Here is a 23,058-nt window from a genome sequence, read left to right as displayed (position 1 = left end):
AAAGCAAGAATGTTTTCTGTTTACAAAGAATTCTCCCACAGATTAAATTTTAGACAAAGTGGCAAAGATTGGAAATATAAATTTACCTCAAATAGGATCCGATATTAAATGTATCCGCATGGCTTTGTGCTTTTTTAGAAATGATACAATATTTGTTGTGACTGTTAAAGTAACAAGTGCGTTGCTATTTGCCTCATATTTTTCGCAAAAACACTCTAATCTCCCTTAATTAAAAGCACCACATGTAACGCACTTACACGAAAACATTTATTCTATAATTACGAGTAAATTACTTATGGAATAATGGATATAAATAGTACATATTAAATATATTCTGCTGTTTATTATTCCAGTACTTCTAGTAATAAGCTGATTGAAGCTTTGTGAAGCACTGTGAGCTGTTGAGATATATTATCTCTACTTCGCGTAATTTTAGGAGCTTATAGTTAATCGAAAAATTAAAATCACTATGAAGCATGCCGTGCAATTTCAACACTACATGCTACAATGTCATAATACCGTAATTGAATTGTGCGCTTTAGCGCCTATGTGAGCCTGTGACAACATTTATTCCGTTAATTAAATATTCTTGGAACTGGAGCATGATTGCATCACCACTTTTGACATTTAATTGTTCAAAAAGGTAGGTGAAGTGGGATAGATATAAGATTGTCCATAAGAAAAAGAGAATTTTAGATTGTAATATGCGAATGAAACGTTCGACAACAAAGCTTAAAATTCTCATTTGCATATACATCGCAACATGTAAAGTAGATTGGGGTAAATCTTTCCCAACCTTGATAGAATTTGAAAATCGGCTGCTTTAATGAAAATTTGAATTGCATATTTTTCTGGGAATTTAACATGTAAGGTCGCTTCAAGACCCAATTTTTTTTTGGACATATCCTTTTACCAATTATTTTCCAAAAAATAATCAATCCAACTAATAATTAATTCAGTAACAGATACACGTGAGATTTGTCGTCTTGACATTGTACCCCCCATTAACCGAAAATTACATCTACATTAAACTTGAAGGTAGTTACAACTTACTTTGAAGTTAATTAGCAAAGTGTAATTGAATCTGCCCAAGACAGTGTATTGATAGTTTCTAACAAAAGAAAAGTAAATGTTTGGCTACACAAAACCTGCTTCAGTTTTCCATTGTGAACAGGTTTTTAAAGTCGTCTCGGAAGTTTGTATAACGCTGTTTACTCAATACTCATACCTAAGTGTATCTATTATTACAAAATGTTATCCAATCATATAATACTTTAAAATTTAGTGTAGTTATAAATATTTATCTGGCAGTCAAATGCGACTAATAAAATCTAAAAAGTTTCAACGTTACGATATTTTCTTGTCGTAAGACGTGAGCTGTTTAATCAATGTTCTGGATACGTTTTAACGCACTTAAGAAACTTAACGGAGCCATCCACATTCCAAAGCCTTTCTTTTCTAACAGAATTACTAAACTTTAAACACCGTATTTATCGATTAACCATCTCAAGTAATAGACTATTATGACTCAAACATTTTTTTAATAATGACATCTTATTATTTTTGAAAAAAGCGCGGAAGTATAATTTTTTCTTGACGACCCATTTGGCGAGCTGTTTTCGTTAATTTTTTTAATGAAATAAATCGATTTTTCGCTTTAGCACTAATTATTAGTTTAGCTGATTTTTAGCTTTGACAACTGTAATGCGTTAAGTTTCCAATTAACCTTAATTTATTTAAAATAGCTATTTATTTTTGCTTCCTGTTTTGTGTTTTTAGGTGAGACATTTTTAAATAAATGTCCAAATTTTTCAAAGAAAAATCTAATGTTTACAACTGGTATTGGAAATTGATCCCAACTAAGGAAATTGTGAAATTCCTTTCCACGATTTTCCCTTCTTTATATTCAAAAGCAATCTGACTCCCCCCAAAATTATTCCGAAAGTGCGTCGAATTCTTTATCTTCAAATCTTCAACGCAGTGCGTAAAGAGCATTTCCTTTTGAATACATCTTTGGCTTTTAATATAAAATACAATTTGCGTCTACGTCTCGCGTTTCTAAAACTACAGCCTCCTGTTAATCCTAATCCTTCTTATGATTTGAGTTTGTTTTCTTTAGAATTTAAACCGCTATTCCAACATCACGTCATGTGTCGTTCCGGGGCCAACTTCTAAAATGATAAACCTTCCCCAACAAGTAATAAAACCCTTTTCAGAGTTACTTAATTGGCGAAAATTACTGCGAACACGAACTTCGTAAATTTTAGAATATCCTTTAACGTTATGCTTTCAAGCACATACCGAAAATAATTAATGAATGTCCTTGGGAAACAGTTATCCTGACTGTTTTTCCGAAATATCGAATAATGTCTTGATTAAACAAAAAGCGTTAACTGAGTTTCTTTGAAATCCAAACCTGATTCAATTATTATTAGCGACTCGCAAATATTTATGAACATTATAGTTAAGTGGGTAACTGGATTCGTGAAAAGATTAAAATTTCGGCTAACAAGTTTAACCTTTATAATAAATATCTTTGAATAATGGGATTATTTATTCTGTGATACACAGGCATCAATAGAAAAAGAGTTCTTTAGCTTTGCAAATATTTAATTTGTGCCCGAAGCGTGTAAATGAACAGGAGAGATTTGCACGCTTTTCTAAAACTATTATAAATATGTTACACAGAATTCCGATTAAACAATAATCTGCAAGCAATTATTTCGTGACATTGAAGTGAACTCATTTAACCGATTATTTGAACAGCGTAGTTGTCAATGAAAAATGCACTACTCTGGCAGGAATATTATTGTCTAGGGGTGAAAATAAATATACATACGACACCCACTTCTTGACTTTAATGCCAATACATCTCTTTTTTCAAGTATTTCAGTAAAATCAAAAACGAATTGTTTTCATTTTTATTTTACGCTAAAGGCTAAAAGTTTTAAAACAATTAATTACTTGTTGATTTAATTAAGATATCGGAAAAATAGCCTTTTTTATTTTACTTCATAACCGTTATTGATCGGCTGATGTTATTCCTCTGAATGGGACATATAAGACCCAATTCTTTCAGGCCTTGTCTGAACGTTTCCTTCATTTCATTTGTTTCGTAGATCCTCGCTTTGTCTTTGATTTTGTCACCTCCTGAGCTATTTATTTCCTCTTCCGTTTCAATTTCACGTTTTTTCCTGAAAGTCAATAGTTTCTTCGTACCTACATAATTAATATCATAATAGGTGGTTAAAATAATTGGACTGATACTGACAGTTGTATAGTTTTCATAATGCTTGTAAATCTATCCACTTGAGTCTGCAGTGGTAAATAATTGAAATGGATAAATTTCATCAAATTATAGGTATCACACGCAGAGCCACAATTTGTAAATTGTGCGGTTTAATTAATACACATGAAAAGAGATTTTTGCATTTATAGAAAGCAAAATTTATTTATACAAGCGCCGCCACTATCCTCATCTCTATTTTCGCCATTGTTCATCATTACGGTATTTACTTTAGCTGACCTCTTAAACCTCTCCCATTAATTTACTTTGTAGTTTCCCACGTCATTTTAATGTCCATAGGCATAGGTTCTCTAATAAAACTCCACACAGCTAAAATCCTCACGGATAAAATCTATTCAATTTTGTTGACACTTTTATTCTGCCTTAACGTTGTCAGAAAACTCTGAAAGATCCTAAGTAATTAATTTGTGACAGTTCGCTGTGTTTCCAGTTCTCGGCAAAGTGGCGCTAATTTTGTTATACTATAGAGAGCTATTCTGTAATTAATAAATTATTACACTTGCAAGAATCTTTCGGCTTTGAGTGTATAGTATCTACGACGAATTTATGATTATCACCAAATTGAATTAGAAACTTCGCATTTATTTACTTAATGAAGTTTATTTAATATTACTGAGCTAGCTTGACGTTTCAGCAGCAAGCTTTAATGGTGTTTTGTAATTTACTTAAAAAAAAGCGTCCATCTGCAAAAAAATCAGACAATACTGTTATTTGACGTTTTGTGTCCGGTTCTCCGAATCCACGATGATAAATCGATCCCTACTTTAAGATTACAATAATTTTGTTACAAAATCTTGACAATAATGTTTTCCATTAAATTATTATATAAAAGTCAACAAACTAACAAAGGACTTTATTCATTAGAAACGTTTTCGTAGCTTACCGCAATTACTCATTGATTTTCCTTTTCAATAGCCAGTAGTTTCTTTGCTCCAAATTCGAATAATGCTGAAACGGAAAGCCGTTCCAATTTCTAACTAAATTTTTAATTCACAAGTTTAGCATTAAAGTTAGTAGTTGACTTAATTTAAAAATTTTACACATCTTTCTCATTTGCAAATTCAAGTTTTTAAGAAGTTACTAAATTGTTAATATAAACAAAGTTAAAATGTTCTACTTGTTTGTTAGTAATAATTACTGAATTATAGGCATATTGTTTAATGACGATTTATTATAATTAGGTTGATTCTAGTTGTAACAGATTACAAACACGCAAATGCAAATAAATTGCAGGGACAATTAACAGAATAAACAATTGTTTACATTTTTATTTAATGCATTTTTCGTTTTGTCATATTTAATGAAGTAAAAACTTCAAGATTTCTAAGTTTAAGGAAATCTGTAATTAAAGCAACATCAAAGAAAAGAACAAAACTGTAACATTAAACGTTAACAAAAATAGATTCTAATTTAATATAACACTTATTACAACAAATTTGAGTTGATTAGTAATTACTTATAGTTTTCTGTAAAAATGTTGAAACTAAACTGTAAGTAATATTCGTAAGTACCTAGTTAACAGTGAGTAGGTACATATCAGCTAAATAAACTTTAAAATCAAGAAACCTTACTCATTAATTATATATCACTTTCTTTAAAAAGTTATTTTCCAGTGATTCGTTAATTTCATCTGAGAGCTTGGCTTTCACTGAAACCCAAACCATCAAACCCAAGTAACACCGAAATCTGTCTCAATAGGTCTTTTTTAAATTATAGTATCAATCAAGAGCCAAATGATTTTGTATAAAGACTTAGCTGTTCAGATCTTTGAATAAATCAACAGATTCGGTCTTATTAAACAAAGCTTTCAATGCAGTGGTAGAGATTGAAGCTTTAAATAACCAGAATTAGAGTCGTTTGAAACACATTCCTTTGTTCGAATAAACAAAAAGAGAGCTAGTTGTAAATTGGAAAGATCGGACATAGATTCATAGACGACCTGAACTTTGTTCCATTACCATCAATTTGATTATAGCTAATAGAATGCCATTACCTGATGAGAAATAAGATCAAGGTTCAGTATGTGGCTGAAGTCCGTTCCCGACTACAAACGCTTTTTGCAGTTGAAAGCAATCTAAATTGTCAGTAGAACGAGGTAAAGTAAACTAAGCTAAAAGTATTTAAATTAGGTAACATACACGTAATTAGGTAAGTTAGATGTGAAATTTGCAAATTGTCAAGTTTTAGACCTCTAAAAAGGTTTTTGAAACGCTGAGGTCAACTGTGATGAATTTAGCAGCAAAAACGTGTCCAATGAAAAATTGCTCACATGTGAATAATCTAATACAATTGTGGCCCGAAACAATAACTAATTGTGCTTACTTAATTCTCTGAAAATTACGTATGTATTCAACGCCGATTATTTAATTTGTCTGGTACAGAATTAATTAACAAAACTAGATCTCAAAATTATGCTTTAGCAAAATTTATATAGTTTTGTATATTTTTTTGAATGTTCACATTGTTGATTTTCAAGGTGATTTGAATTTCGTGTTCTAGGTCAAGTTCATTTTTCTCAGTAAATAGCGTTCAATATGGAACGAATTTTATGATGTTTTTTGAATTATTAAAAGCTCTGTGTCTAAACTGTTCTGTTGAAAAGATAACAGAGTTTATCGAACTAATATACCCAAATAAAAGTATTATGGTAAGGATTTATGTTTTATTTATTATTAGATTATTACAGTATGGTATTAATATGAACAGAATGTTCTCTTCAAACAGTGTTATACGCACTAAACAATCTGAAGTATTTGATATTGTCGATATTGTGATCAACGTTGAATTTACGTCAGCAAAGCAATGATAATCGAAGCGACACATTTATCCTTATTGACCAAAATATGTTTTCTTCTTAACATAGCACTATTTTTAGTTGCTAATAAACTCTCAAAAAAAATCAAAATTTGCATCTCCTACTGTCCATATTTGATACTCTCTTAATTTAGTAATTTTTCTGATTGTATTTTAAAATGAGTTTTGTTTGATCAAAAGTACATATGTATTTACTTTTAATTAACCAACGATAAACTAACTACTAACACAATTATTAACAATATTAAAATTCAAAAAATAATCAACTCAACATTAGCTACATAGAGAACATTATTTTTTTTTTGTAAATGGGGCAACAAATAATTTACAAAAGCATGTACATTTTCAAAATTATTTTGCAAAAAAGTGCTTGCCACCGCATATTAAATAATGAGAATGTAATTAATCTTATGTTCTGTGTATATGTTTACCAAATAAAAGTAAAATTGATGATAAACAAATACACAGAGTTATTCACGAGAGGGTTATTTCAAAAAAAAAAATACCAATATCACTAACTGCTAAAAATTAAATATGTTATTTCTTTTAAATTAGAAATCAAAGTAAGTTGGATAGATTTTCCAGAAATGTCAGATTGACAGATAACCTATATTTAATCAATATTCAACAAATAAATTAAGAAGTTAAGTTAATGTAAAAGGTGTTTGAAGTGTTTACATCGGCTTCTAAACATGCATCTATAGTCGGTTGGTAAACGATAACAAAACATGTCGCATCGTTTGAGAGATGATTTTTTTGCTTTAATGTCAAAAAGACAAGACTAATAAACTAATAACAGCTATCGTGGATTCAGCTATAATTATTTTCAAAATGGGTTGCGGCAAAAAAAATCAGAAATAACCCTCACGTGAATAACCCTGTATACAAAATATTTTGTTTTAAGTTATGAGTAAAAATACAGGGTGCGCCAGAACTCGCGCTTCAGAGACAAATACCATATAAAGTAAGATACCAGCAACGTGGAAAAAATCTGAAAAATTTTTATCTATGAAAATTTCGAAGTTATGAGAGTTTAAATTTTGCACTTTGACTCTATTTATTTCTGTTGGAAAAATAATTTTCCAAGTTTTTTTGCTACAGGCTATTAGAAGAAGCAACAAGGAAGCTATATCCTAAATTGTAACTCTGTATAATCTTATCTGCGGCTTTTATTGGCAAAATTTTTGTACTTTTATTAAATTTTCGTAAAAAAACATACACAAGATCATCAGTATCATTAAATAGACATAAAAAAATGTCAAATGTCAAAAAATAAATGTCAAAATTTTTTGGCAGATAGAATTTTTTAAACATTTTATATCTGGTATCTTATCTTACTTGAAACTTTTCTCTGGGGCGCGACTTCTGGCGCGTATATATATGTCTGTGTGAAATAAATTAAACATTTAATTTGTTTACTAGTTTAAATATTTTTACCAATAAGTAATCAAATGTTTATTTGTTTTTATTTCATTTTTAAAATTTTTATGTATAGTTTATATATTTTATTTTAACAATAATCAAATTGCAACAAAAATTTTACGACCAGGAACATACACGTATGTGAAACAAAATTTTATTTCACATATTTTTATTTTACATAAATAATATACTGTAAATTTATTAAAATCACTTAAAAAATTATTCACACAATATTATTGTATACATTAAACATACGTCATAATTTGAGAGTTCATTTGGTGACAAATCTACTATTTTGAGGACACTAATACATTCTGAACATGAGCCATATTTTATTTGTTGACAAAAAGTGATAATGTATATATGGTGAACTTAAAATCCTTTAGACCATCTTCAATTCCGTAGTCTAAACATTTTGTAATACATGTACTCGCATTTAGAGATGAAGTAGATGTCATAAAAACAGTTTAAAACAATTTGAAAATTCACAGTAAATCCTGTACAAAGGATGATAATTAACAGCATGCCAAAATGCTTTTGCAAGAGACAACCCTTGTTTATTTCGGATTTGAATGTGTTAATTTTTATGTTGACAGTAACATAATTTCTACAATCGGATTTTCTCTCTTTCCTAAACATGATGTTTTACACTACTGCCTTATTGGTTACGAAACTTCACCACTTACATACGAGTAAGAACTGTTATTTGGTTTAAATTTCAGAACAAATCCCTAATTATACATGCTGTAACGTACGAGTCTGCTTAAATGTGTTTTACAAGAATTTTTCAGACAGTAAAAAATTTTAATTAAATAAATAAATAAATTACTTTTATCAGCAGGAAGCTTTCGGATCACAAAGTTAAGCTTCATGTGGAAAAATATATAGATATCAAAAGATATTTGTTTTTTTCTAATTTTAAAATATGTAATTTTGTTTGAAATTTGTGAAGCGCGTTTTGCACTTGCACTGATTATGTAGTTTTTATACTCAGGAACAAACGCAAGTAAAATATTTTTAGAATAATTGCACGTTAACTATTATTTACTAACAGTACGGCTGTATTTTAGGAAAATAGCACACAGAAATAGCGTTTTGCAGATGTTGAATAAAATATACAAGTGTGAAAATCTGCAATACGGCTTAGTTTATTGCCACAATAAATATCAGAAAACGATTAGATTGATTTAGTGGTTCTACTGTATTAATTTGGTGAAATGGGACAAAGCAATACCAAACTGTAAGTAAAAATAACGTTCGACAAATTATAAAAAAATAGAATTAGTTTGAAAAACAATAAAATTGTCCAGTTTTATAAAATATTTCAGTGAATCTTTGCCGTGAGTTGGAGTAATAAATTTCAGAGCATTTCTTACATGATGTCGAATAAAGTGAAAATAGCTGAAAAGTTTTCGTTTCAAAAGCTGGAAAACCGCTCTGGATAAATCTTATAAAAGCAACTGCTCTTTTCAGTCTATCTTTGGCTTGAGTAATTAGTCATTTAGGTTAAAAATGTAAATAAATAAAAAAGCAATTGGTAAGATCAGTGAGATAACTTGAGACATTACTAGATAGATTTTCCTATCTCGCTGAAAAAGTGAATCATGATAGTCTAGACGCAACATGAAAAAGAGAAGCGTAAATCATATTCTAAATTTAAGATGTGAACTCCCCAGTGTTCATGAAAATTTACGTTGTGGGAACCTTCTAATGCGTTGGATAATCGTCAGGATCGATCAGCCTTGACTGCAATGTAATTTTGGTTGTCGATAAAAAAATGTTGATGTGAAGTAGCAATAAACCTAATTTTCCTTTCACTCCGAAAAAATTTACTAAAAATATCTTGTTTCTCAAAACTTATTGTGTTGGGAATACTGAGAATTTGGCGGGTGTTGAATTATCGGGTCAATGTCGATTTAGAAAGAATAATGTTTACGTAACACGATTTGATTCTACCTATTTCAAAAGAAAAGAGGTGTTTACTTCAGAGATTATTTTGATTGTGGAACTTGCACATAATGGAAGGGGTTTCTCCAGCTGTAAATGCGCAATAAATATATGATTTTCCTGAAATATTCAGGATAATTGGGTAATCATGAAAAATCCCGGGTCAAACCAGGTTAAATTGTCAAATGCACTCTGTCTATTTATACTCAGAATATCTAATTCTGTTATGTTGTGTCATGCAACCTGCTGCTGATATTTATAAAATCGAAGTGTATGCCGATGACTTACACAAAGAGATCTCCACCAGTAGATTTGTCTGATTAATTCCTTCTTGTTGTTCTTAAATTCAAAGAGCTGTAACAAGTGAATTTACATTTCTTTGTACCGGACTAGTGAATTAAATAAAACCCCTTCCATGAAAACTTTTAAAAACTTTAAACTTCGGTCAAATCTGTGTTAATTGTTCGTATGAACAATGGAAGTAAAACCGCTGGAAAAAAGTTTGAAAGGCAATAAAAAACTTTAGAAGTTAAGTCAAATCGAAATGACTTCTTTTATGAAGATATTTTGGGACGTGGCGGCGTGATTCAACACACGTTCAATAAACCTGCTTTCGCGATTCTAATTAAAAGCGCCGTTTCGTACTCTGCGGGCTACTTTATTACTGGAAAAAAGAAATTTGACTTTAATTACACCTGAATCCGGTTCTGTCTTCTTCCTTCAAAGATCCATTTCAATTTAGTTGTATGACTAGGTCTGCACTTCAGGGAAATCGTGAGAAGAACAATAATTGAGCAATGTTTGCTTTCTCAAAAGGTGGAGTTCTACTAGTAAATAAAATAGTACCTACGGATTCGCCTTTTTATTTATTTTGAATAAATTTAGTTAAGTGCAGCAAAGGCTCCGAAAAATAAAACACAATATAATACATCACCACGCCGATTCCGCGAAACGAAGTGTCTGTGTTGTTCTCTATCGTAAAAATAAACGATGGTCTATATTTCTTTTAAAATTATACAACGCCAGACTTGACAAGCGAAAGGTGTGAAAAGCTAAAACGTGCAACATGACAGTTCGAAAATATAATTTTACACGTAATGAGCGTTTCGACGAATTTCTGTTTATTAGAAAATTCATACACGTCAATAGAGCAGTTTTCCTTAAAACTCGGTTACCTAATTTTATTTTATTTACATTGACTACGTAGATTTAAATACAAAACTCGCAAATAAACTTCGGTTTTGTTGTCGACGTTTCCTCATTGTTTGGGCGGCGGTTCTGGCACACTTTTTCGACCAAGTGGTTACGATATAAAGAAGGAAGTATTTGTCACATAACTTTGTAATCTTAAAATAGACATTTCGTAAATTTTATTGAAAATAATTTTCCAACTCTAAATGTTTTGAATTGGAAAAGGTCGAAGGAACCCAAGCTATCACGAAGTTGTCGGAAATCATTTGCTCGTATAAATTTTTAATAAACTTTGTTCAAAATTTACGAGTTTTAACTTACTTTCTCCGCTATTCTTTCCTTTCTCCTACAGCTAAGATTGATTTTTTTGGGTTTATTTTTAAGGCAAACAAGTGTTGTGTATTTCGGAACCTCAGTGTTTTATCAATTAAAGAATAAACTAAAAACAATTAAAATCACAACGCACATACGTATTATTTAGCCATAACTTATGACTCATACTCGCAAGTGCTTCCAAAAATTTTAAAAATTATAGAAACATTTATAGAATCTCTCAAAACTTTTAAAATAAATAAAACAGACACAGAAATAACCATATGACAAGACCAACAACATAAAACTCAATTAAAAAGTATATTAAAGCAAATTAGAAAAAAATGTGACTTTGTGCCATCCTTTTCAAATTTATTTAAACTGGTTAATCTATTTACTAAAAGCTTTGCTGATGTCAGCAACTTTAAAATTTTATAAAAACATTTTATAAAAAAACTCAAATGTTAATAACATAATAACAAAGTATGAAGCGGAACTTAACACGGATACGGAATACTAAATAATTTAATAAATTATCCAGAATAAAGTTCAAAAACAAAATCAATAATTAAAGTACAATATAAATGCAGCACAATTTTTAAAGTTTCACTTTCTTGGTTAAAAGAGTGAAATAAATAATTGCAAAAGAAATCCTGCTTTACGTAAATTATCATATAAATGCACCAACATTTCAAACAAATTACGAATATCCTTTTTGGAAAAGAAAAACCTAATTAGTAATATTTTTAACTTGGTGCAAATATAAATTTTACGACTGCGACTAGTAATCCCAATCCTTTAAAATCCCACTTAGCCAAATCCGTTTTTAGGTTGACCCAATGAGATGAATAAATATTGACAAAACTTAGTATTATTATGGAAAAGTGGAACGAATTCACGAGTTAATAATTTTCTGTGAACAAATATATCTTTTAATATGTGATTTATGAGAGAAAAATAGGACAAAATTCGTTTTCAACTCGTGCCATTTCCGCGTTTGTGTTATAGGGAAATAATATTTTATCCGAGTTAAGAATCGTCAGGGAAATTTGATTATAGCCAAAATCTTTGCGAAATGCATATTAATTATAGCCAGTCAGTCACACATGGCGTCGCAGATTGTTTATTTCTTATTTGGGAGGTGAATGATCTACGACCATTGTTTCCAGACGGTTTTTTGACTTGCAAATGTTTCTCTCTGAATTAGTGTCTCCTCTGGCTGAATAAAATAAAAATGATGAGAAATACTAGGAAGAATGCATTTTAAATAACGATATAGGAGACAGTAACGACTTCCAAATTATAAATAATGGCTGTTCTTATGCATAGAAAAATAGTTTTTAATTTAGTGGATTAATCTTACAAAATTGCTACTAGACTCAAATACGATGCGAGAAAAGTGGCTTTCAACAGAACCGTAAAAAAGGTAGACATATAAAAGGTGAACGTGTTTTATAAAGATGATGCGAGGGTAAATTAAACAAAAACTGACTAAGAAAAATAAAAAATTGTTTTAGAGTCACAAAAAACTGACTTTAAGTATGATCTATGTCCTGGATCTTCTAGATTTATCGCCTAGGAGAAAGCTTCTCTTGTTTGGTAATTTTCGACAATAAATTGAAAACAAAGAATGGACTTTGTTGAGTGGTTAATGAGGTATTGATCTCAAGGAAATTCCCTTAAATAAATAATCCGGGTATTTATATAGAACAACTCTATTGAGAACAAATAGATGGTGCACATAAGTAGCGCAATTTCTCTTGATCTTTTTGTTCCTTTTTAACTGATTCAGAAAGCTTTCACATTTATAACACCCAATGCTTATTATTTACACGCCCCTAATTGATTTACTTTCACCCTAGATAAATGTAAATTAAACTTTGTAACGAACTTAAAGTTTCTGCTTCGTCCTAATTGTTCGCAAAGTTATAGATATTTCTCACACTTCGGTAACTTTTGAATTCATTAAAAATGTAAGAACAACTCTTTCAGCTTCACGAAATTGCCAATGGTGATTTCTTTACTGACGAGTATGGTACGCATTGTTCTGGAAATAGGTATACATTGATAAATCAAATTAATAATTTTTTGTTCCTGGGTCTGGAAAATTAAACACAGTTGAAACTAGAGTGTACCTGCTTTTGATGGAGTTTTTATTAATTCATAGAGTTTTCATTAATGATCAGACAAGAGCAGAGTTTTGTGTAGGGCCCGAGGTTAGAGCATGGGTCGATGCATGAGCATTTATTTTCATTTATTGATTGCATGTGTATAAAAATGTTGTGAATACAAAAACCAGGCACTTTGTTTAGTTTATTAACAGAGTTTAAAACCTTTGTTCATCGAACCACGAAAATCCCCGCGCTCACTAATTGTTTGTGTCAGTTTACAGACCACTGCGCATGTGCTACCTTGTCAAACATAATACTCGCTTGAGCGCTTTCATCGCTGAAATGGATTATGTACATATGTCCTGCTGCGTTCAGGAATACATTAAGGAAGTGCTTTCTGATCCCATATTCTTTATCTTTTGAACACATGATATACTTCAAAGTTTCCTACGGAAGATTATTTGGCAAACGTGCCTTAATTGAGTGAGCTTGTTTATAATCAATTAAAGGAGTAGCCTTAGTCCTGTGTCTGTGTTTATACGCCCAACTATAATTTGTCATAACAAAATTTAGTGGTGGACATAACGTTTCTAGACAGTTTCTCGTTAATGAGGAAAGTACAACTGCGACAAAGTTTCCGGTGTCCCAATTCATACACAACTGTTAACAAATAAATAGTGGCTTGATTGTTTCAACTTGTTAGTTTGCTCACAAAGGACCGATAAATGTTATAGCCAACCAGTAATAACTACTCCAAAAGAAACAACATCTCTGATTGTTCCGACTCCCTGCATAACAAGCTCCTAAAAGGAAACACCAAGAGAAACTAAACTCAAAAACTGTATCTGTGGTAAGATGTTTTATGCTCGTATAAAACACAAGTGTGATAACGTCACAAATATTATGTAAATTCCCAAAACACAAACGTTTTTCCTGGCTTTTTGATACATTGTGTATATAAAAGCGGTAAAACGTGTCATAAATTCTCAGACAGTTTAAAGGCCACAAAATCCACCTCAGAAGTTCTTATTGGTTGTAATACTTTTATTGGAATCAGATTTGAGTTCACGAACTAAAATTGATTATATTATTAAGTGTCGACTTGCTCTCCATTCATTAATTGAAATGCAGGGAGTGCTAAAGATTCGAGAAGGGATGCAATAAAGTAAAGTGAAGACGTGATTTAAAAGCAATTAGTGAGAAGGTGGAGTCGAGCGTCTTATCATGATATAGCAGCTCTAAATCACATTATTTGTCACATTCTTTACTTTTTGTAGAAAATGTTCCTGTTTCTTGAATATTTTCATTGTTAGATACATATAATTATTATACAATTAATTTGTGGCTATTTGAATGGATATATCGGTCTGTTATTACGAGTATATCCGAAATGTGAATATTATATTGTTATACGCCTATGCTAACATTACCATCAAACCACCAATTATATTAAACTATTCCTAACACAAATTTAGCCATTATATTGCTGTGTGTAGTGATGTATTAATATGTGTCAATTGACATAGTAGGTATAGATTTTCGTTTTATAAACAGAAAAGTGGAAACAGTAAAAGAAAGTATAATATAAGAAAAGGATCACAAATTCTCGATTCCGTAAACTCTTTGCGGTTACTTTGAGAAGCTTTCAACCACATATATTTCTGCAATAAAAGATAGACACTTGTAATAAATGGGTTGAAAGAAGGTGGTAGGTGTTCCTGGATTTTAATTAAATGTAAGAACGTAACATTGAGCTTGCAGAAATAATTTAAAAAGTTTGTGATTAGTAGATAAAGTAATGTAATTTCAGGAGGCTGAAATAGCTAGAAATTCCGATCTGTTCGTAATTTTGAGTTATACTGTTTGGAGTAGTGCTTTTGTCAACATCCCAATTGGTCAGAAAGATTTACTACTGGCAACTAGTAACTCATTCTGGTATTTGTGCCAATTGTGCGGTTAAAATATCGATTTGCAAATGCAAATTAGCATTTGGTTAATGCAATAAACCCTGAAAGGCAAAAATCAAATAAAGTTGGAAAAATACCTAATTGTCGTTTTTCTCTAAATATTGGTAGTGTGTAATGATTTGATAACAGACAAATATTAAATAAATAAAACGTTTTGTAATTAAGGATTCATAAGCACACAAAAGCATACAAATGTTGTAATCAATGCAAAAATTTGTTATTTTCATTAAATGTAAATTATTGTTGAAGTACGCAAAACACATTATGCAAAATAGATTTGCAAAATAAAAACAAATATTTACGAAAATATATACATGCAATATTTTTTAAACTGCGCCGAGGGAAATAAATAACGTATGTGCCAGTTTTCGCATTTTTTCTTAGAAGTAGGTATTTATAAATAAAAAAAATGTTGCAATTTGTGTCAATAGTTGATAATATTTACACAAGTAAGATAAAACTGACATTAGGTTTGAGCATTGTGGTATGGTTTCTGAGAACGACGGTGATTTTGTGGTATGGGTCAAAATGTAACTGGCATATTTTTGCTTTATTTTTGGTTCCGCGTATTTGTTTGCAGTTTGTTCTATCAGATTTACCTCATTTTCTCCAAATGGCGCTTACCAAAACACTTGTTTTTTGTAATTTGGCAACAATTCAAATAAATATATGTATGACACTATGTTTTTCTTAAAAGTGCTTACGAATTTGATTGTTGTAGTTTTGCAGGTGTTAATATGAAACCTAATTTTGTTTCACAATGTGGTATAATTTTAGAACATTGCCGGTTTTGCCTAATACAATTTTCTGAAAAAATTAAAGAAATAAATATCTGTGGTTATTAAACCTAGTCGTAAAACAAGTTCTAATTAATAATTATTAAGGGCATTAAAACTGATAAAAAACAAATTAAACACAAAAATAATATTATGAAACCGAATAAAAGTCCTCATATTATTTTGTATCATAATTGTTTTTTTTTGTGTGTGTATTTGCACCAAATGTATCAGTCAAAATGTCATTGTTATTACTTTACCAAAACATAATTGCTATTTAAATGTGTTTCTATAAACAATTTTCATTGCATTGGATAAAATGATGATTTAACATTGAGTTTTATTAAATTTATGGGCGGAATAAAATTCTGAAATACAAACTGACAAAAATTGGTAATAATAATTTAAAATACAAATGATTGTGATAGCAATGTTATTAACTTGGGAAGTGATTGGCCAAATAACTTTTTAAAGCTTTTATTGATGTTTGGGGCTTTGTTTTAAAAAGTGTATTATCCTTATCTTTATGTAAACAAAGCTTACCTAAATACCGTACATCAGTTTGCTGGTGAATAAATGAGCATAGAACTGAAACATTGTTCGTTTATTCAAGGTATTACTGTCAGTATTTTCATTGTTTAAACGGCTAACATTGTCAGCCTATTATCCCTATTTCGCTCGTTATATTTGAAACATAAATAACTCGTAAACAATATAACTGAAATGAAAGTAATTTATCACTTTATTAGAGCCAATTATTGGCCAAAAATTAGTCAACTCGTTAAGGTGTGTATTCTTAAATTTTTAGTTAATACAAAGTTTGAAATGAATTATATTTTTTTCTGGTGCAAAAGAGATTGTAAAGTTGTAATGGCAGTGTTTATATGCAGTCTGAACTAAAACCCAACTTTGATCACATCGTACTCGAAAACTTCAGACATAGAGAAAAGCTCTTTAGTTTTTTAATTGTAAGAGTTTTTTCCGTAATAAAAATCATAAAGGTTACCAAGCTCGGAACAAGTTGTCTTGTTTTGCACGACTGCAGACAGGTTTATGGATTTTGAGGAAATGGACTTATTTGAGATGGCAACGAAACAAATAGATTTTGGCTCGTTTTCTGAAATTTAGAAACACAAACAATCGAGTGTAGATTTTCCAGGAACTTTTTAGTTTTAATTTCAGTGCTGGGGATGCAGTATGTTGTATTAAACACAATTAAACATTTTTCAAATATCTCAGAACTGCAAAAATTATGCCATTTTTTTTAGAGAAATGAACCAGAAGTGCAACTGTTATTATGTAGTTATCTTTTAAAAGTGTCTATTTCTTGCGTTGCTATTTACAAAATATTGTATTTACTGGTTGAAATATCAAAATAATTATTTGTCAGTATTTGATACCTTCTATGGATACCTTTTAAAAGACTAATCAAACTGTTCTTTAATCCCTGTAGTTTATTTATAAGATACTAAATGAAAGTAATTTTGAGTTTAATTGGATTTTCTAATTATTTCTTTCATTTACCTGGGGAGTTAAAATAGCATACTACATGAAAATTTTATGAATAAATTAGTAAGCGGGGCGGAAAATTGGCAGAAACTTTTAACTAAGGTATCTAAATGAATCAATTTAAATCGATGAGCTACCGTTTGCTGACTTAAATATTTCAGTTGGGTCAGATAATTGAATCCTAAGTTTGCAAACCTGGACTAAACACCGTTTTGGTCTTACTGAATTAGTTCATTTGAATGCAGATCACGATACTTCTACTGTGAATGCTCGAACTCAAATCGATTTGCTTTAAACTTGATAATAAAATAAAAAATTTCTCTTCTTAGATAGCAACAGAAGTGGGTCCAATATCAATAATTCAGTCACAAAATACCTTTTACACTGTTTTTGTGACAATACCAACTGAATGTTGCGACAAAATTTATAATCCTTTTAAACGAACTTTAATTATTCTATTTACAGTATCGTAGCAAAAAATTTTACTATCAATAGAACAAGAAAACTTTCAGCTAAAATATTTCGTGTTTGAAGGTTTCGGGTTTAAAGTTTAAAGCCACAACAACAGCAGTACCTAATAATACGTTGTAAAATTTGCGGCCTAATGTCATTAATCCATAATATGTTTGAAATGAGATAGTTTCTGTAAAAGCTGAAGAAGTCGTTCATGAGGAACGATACAAAATTACATTTTACGAGTAAAATATTTGTGGCATGGAGAGTTGTTGGGTCGAAATAATCGTTTTAAACTTCAGAAAGCTTTACAAAATTTTGCGATTTATTGTAACGAAACAGGAAATTTTATCGAGTCGAGGACTACTCAAACTTTCGACCCTGCTATTAACATGTAATTCGTATTAATTTAAACGCAAGCTTGGCCAATTGAATCGTTTTAATAAACGAGTTTTCCTTCGTCGTTTTCGCTACTTGAATAAATTGTAACCATTGTATTATTTTTTATATCTGTTTTCTTACTCGGCGCTTTTAAAATCCGCTTACTCTACTAAAAATTCTGTAAAGTACTAAATTAAATACAGTCGGAAATTCACTGAATTTAAAAGAAAGCTAATTAAATCAAGGTGTGTATCACAGACTGCTATTGCATGGTCGGCAAAAATAGAGATGGATTTTATTACAAAAAAAAGTACACGTATATTTATGTAACTGAAGTTTAAATTAATAAATTTCCCCGAATTTTATGCGTCGTAAGTTTCTATAAATATGTTTCTTCTCTGAAGTATCTATCTGCTCGTATCTTGAATTCAAAGTGCACAACTTTTTTATAAACAAAAAGTTTAATAAATAAAACAGTATGAATAATTGATTACTTGACTAAAAACATACCTAATTTGTTCAGTTAAAACTTTAATTTAGGATTTGTAGAAAACATAGGTTTAGACTCAGTGGAGCTTTAAAAGCTCAGACGGAAGAAAATGAGGATATTAAAAGAAAGGAAGCAGAGAAAGATCAACAAAAATTACAATGTTGATTCAAATTGCAACTAAATTAAAATAAAATGGAAAGTGCTTAACTAACTTAAAACAATACATATACGAGTATATAAAAAATTTAAAAACAAAGATAATATTTTTCAGATGGGTTGGGTTTATCGATCTGTTTAATTTGAAGAATAAATAAGTGAAACAGTGTAAAATTACAATTAAAAGTTTCTGTAAATCAAAGAAACACATTTAAATTAAAACTGGTTTCAACCTTTGAAGTATTTTGATGAATAAGTTAATTTATAGAAATTAAAAGTTTAAAACACGAAATGGAATTGTTTTCTCGGAAGTAATTTAGTTAACTGTAAAACAAGTTGTTTTGACTTTTTATTTTAAATTTCCTGTGTATTTCTTAAACATTTGTGCATTTTTTATCTCATACCTACATTCTGGTACTCGAATGAAGGAATTAGAATTTATGTCTGTCTTTACGACGTGCAATTTAACATGATTTCAAAAGTAAAAAAGCATCCTTAAATATCAACCACTACTATCAAAGACCTGGCATGGATTCAAAACTCCCCATGTGGTGTCAAATTGTATCTAAATAAACTAGAAATGAGTTGATGTAAAAATAATGCTTGTCGCTCAAACTGTGATATATTTAAACAGTGACAGTCATTATTTAGCATTTGAACCACAAAACCATTTTTTTTCGACGTTCTTACCCTTCTTGTTGCAAGAAAATGAATTGAATATTTGAAGAGTAGAATTGCTTACAGCTTGTTAAATATAATTATTACTTTGTACGAACATCGGAGTCAAAGAAGTGTGTAAAGAAAATTGGCCAATTATCAAAGAGCAAGGATAACTAAACTTCGCATTATGTTTATGATGCAATTAGCAGCTCCTAGCCGTCTCAAGACATACTCCAGGTTCTCGATATAAAAACTGAATTATTCTGTTATTCAAATAAAGCGACGGCGACGTATAACTCGGGGAGCATCAACGTAAATTTTGTTTGGGTGGAAGTTTGCAGGAATTCATTGAGGCGTTTAAAGTAATAATTTCCAGACCGAAGCTGAAAGACTTTCTCTATGGAAGGAGATACTAACCCGCCTTGCAATAAAATTGCAAAATCTTGAAAGATATTCTCTCTGCATCTTTGCGAGCAATACGAATATGTTAACGGGATTGACTTTACTTTAGTCAGACTTGGCTTCCTATTATGTCACATAAATATGTATCTGCTTCTGAAATGGGTTGCAATATCAGTTTTACCTATGCTGATTTTTATTTTCAGTGCATAGCCTCCGAGAGCTGCTCCTCAGGCAGCACGAGCAACAGCCACTGCCCTTCTAGCCCGCGCCCTAAAATGACCGTCAATTCGCAGTCGGGCCCTAGATCTCCCCGACCTCCCGACGACCTCATTAGCACTGCCACCTCTGCCCTCCGACGCCTTCATTTTAAAACTGGAAGGAACGCAACCAAAAACTCCACCAAGCAGGTTATTACCTTATTCGTTTATAATACAGTTTTTTTAGTACAAAGGTTTTTATAGTTAGTTTTATTGACAAAATAAGAAAATTACTAACAAATAATACTTTTTTAAATCACAGCCTGTACCAAAAGTAATAGTAATGGGCTCAAGTACTGCTTCTGAGACTACCATTAATACCAGCACAGACAGCTCTAATACCATCGTAACAACAGTAACAGCGACTGATGGGGACATAACGGAGGACAGTTTGGACCACACTGAAGCAATAGATTATTTTAATTCAGAAAATGCAGATGGTAACAAAATCCTCCAACCAGTTCCTTTATCACCCAAAACACCAATTACTGCAAAACAACAAACACCTCCCACTGCTAAGCAAGAAACCAGATTTAATTTTGATGTTGAAACACCCAAAGCTGTTCTATCAAAAGAAGAAAACAAGTTTGTTTTTGAATCACAAGAAACCAGCAACCTTCAGGAGAAAACTGTTGAGAAACTGATGGAAGAGCAGATTGAAGCTTTGAAAATGGAAGCTCGCCGGCGGAATAGTTACAAACAAGCGGCACAGAACGATTTTGAAAAGATGTCAATTGATCCACCTGAAGAGAAGCCACACCCGAAGGACTTCAGGAGGAGTTACCGAGCGGCTCAAAACGACATGGAGAAGATGATGGTAGATAAAACAAGTCCCAAGGAGCATAGAAGAAGTGTGAGGAAAAGACTGGAGGTGGAGGGCAAGGAGAAGCCTGAAAGAACCTCTCCAAAGCGTCGAGCCGAGAGAACTTTGAACTCTTCACCGGAAACCAACGACGACTCCCCTAAGCCCAAACACCGGCACAAAAAGGCCAGTAGACGCCACCAATCGCCCAACAAACAAAGAGAAAAGTTCAGCTACGACGAGAAGCATATTGCTAAGTATCGAGAAAAGGCTCGAATGACCCCGCCTTTACCAGACCTCCGCGTAGACTTCTTCAACGAAGCGGTGGATGCTTGCCAACTAGATTCGTTGCATGTTTCCGGCGAAAAGCGCGGCAGCGTGTGTCTCAACAAATGTTTACGAGAAGTGGGGGCTCAGCTAGAAGCATCTGCCACATCACCTATAAATGTAACTACTAATCCTTTGGAAAATTCAGTACACTTTGGTGGCCGAAAAGCTCCGCAAGCTACTATCGTCGTTCAACAGCCGTCACTCAGTTTGGATCACTCGAATGTCTCGACGATCCTGCTGAAGAACGGAAGTGAATTTGTGTCGAACGTAGAAAGTGCCGGAAATAAGTTGAGTTTCAAGAGACAGAAAGAAGAAAACATGAAGCAGCTACTGGATGTTGCTAATAATTTAACACTAGAAGAAATTCACGATTTTGAGATGAGGTAAATAGCTTGAGAGAGTCTCTCAAAGAAATATGTGCATGTTACCTTCTAGTCTACCTTAAGTAGACCAAGATATTTTATAAACAATAAAGTCATAGTAATTTATTAAAATTGCATGCTTGTTTTTTCGTTTCTTGTAGTCAACGCGTTTTGAAATAGCTTTCGCTTGTTAAAAATAATTCTAATGTTGATATCAAAAGTTCTATTTTTGTTTCGCGTTAGTAGTATTATTTTTAGATGAATTGCACTAATTTTAACCTACACAATAATTTTAAATGACCTCATTTATTATAGTATGCAATAAATGTTTTAGACAAACAAGGAACAGGTTTACGGTGTTACCAGTTTGGAATTTAAGTTCACCAAATGCAATGGTTAAAATTTCAACAGTACTATAACTATAAAGCTGGATACTATTGTTGAGAATAAAATAGATAATTCAAGGACATAATATTTTAAATATTTATGACTAAAATTACCAAAGTTTGATATAACTCCTAAAAAACAACAAGCATAAAACTGGAAAAATAATCAGAAATATGAAAGAAATTTTCATTGGCATATCTAAAAATTTCCATTCCTGTAAACAAAACTAAAATTAATTTTTAGATGATTTGAATGTCAAATAAATATTTATAACAAAAAGACTACTAAAGATTGTAAAATATCCACGAACAAGCAAACTCTTTTGAAATGTTTTGGTAAATATTTGAAATTTTTAGTATAAAATTTGGAATGACATTGAATATTTAACATCTTTTTATTGTTTCGAGAATATGTATTTATTAATCTCGTAAAAGATTAGTAAACACATATTTTCAACAATTTTTGTCAATAATGAATTTCTAAGCAAATTGTTTGTTGTGTGACTGAAGTTAAAGTTGTATTTATAGTACACTCCTAGTCAATCAGTTATTTATAAACAAAATGTTTTGATCTTATTTGTATTTATGTCCAGGTTTTTATATTTTTTATTTTTGATTTTTGACTATCAATTTTCAATTTTCTTTAAATGTGTTTCATGTTACCTTTTTGTGGCAATCCTGGTGCTTAAAAAAATATTTTTGTTTATCATCAAATGAGTATAAAACAGAATTATTGTCGAAAATAATGATGAAAGAAGCTCGGTTTTTAAACAGAATTGAGGAGTAATATAAAAAGTAGTGAAAAAGCGATAACTATAAAGCTCTAAAATAAATTTCTTTCAAATTTCACTGGAGTCAAATTTATAGAAATTATCATCTTTGTTCTAACTTCATTGTTTGAAATCACCGGTTTGCATACTAATGAGACAAAAATAGACATTTAATACCGTATTTTATGACCACGATTAACCTGAAAAGCCTGTAACAATATTCGATGATGCTGAAATCATTAAGTTTAAAACT

At 30.9% G+C, this 23,058-nt stretch overlaps 1 protein-coding gene across 2 annotated transcripts in view; it reads left to right on the top strand.

Annotated features, from left to right (window-relative positions):
• LOC123011468 overlaps nucleotides 1-23,058 on the top strand; it is a 55,893-nt gene that overhangs the window by 11,784 nt on the left and 21,051 nt on the right. For both annotated transcript variants that reach the window (XM_044408910.1, XM_044408911.1), the window contains exons 3-4: nucleotides 20,102-20,305; nucleotides 20,418-21,670. In XM_044408910.1, coding sequence (XP_044264845.1) covers nucleotides 20,174-20,305; nucleotides 20,418-21,670 — 1,385 coding nt within the window. In that variant the 5' untranslated portion in view covers nucleotides 20,102-20,173. The remainder of the gene's footprint in view (nucleotides 1-20,101; nucleotides 20,306-20,417; nucleotides 21,671-23,058) is intronic.

The sequence above is a fragment of the Tribolium madens genome, unplaced genomic scaffold (genome assembly GCF_015345945.1).
Source record: "Tribolium madens isolate multiple individuals breed KSU strain unplaced genomic scaffold, Tmad_KSU_1.1 Scaffold_91;HRSCAF=231;Tcas5.2_LG7, whole genome shotgun sequence".
NCBI classification, from domain to species: domain Eukaryota; kingdom Metazoa; phylum Arthropoda; class Insecta; order Coleoptera; family Tenebrionidae; genus Tribolium; species Tribolium madens.
The sequence above is the reverse complement of the archived record's forward strand: the minus strand, read 5'-3'. Positions and strand labels throughout refer to the sequence as shown.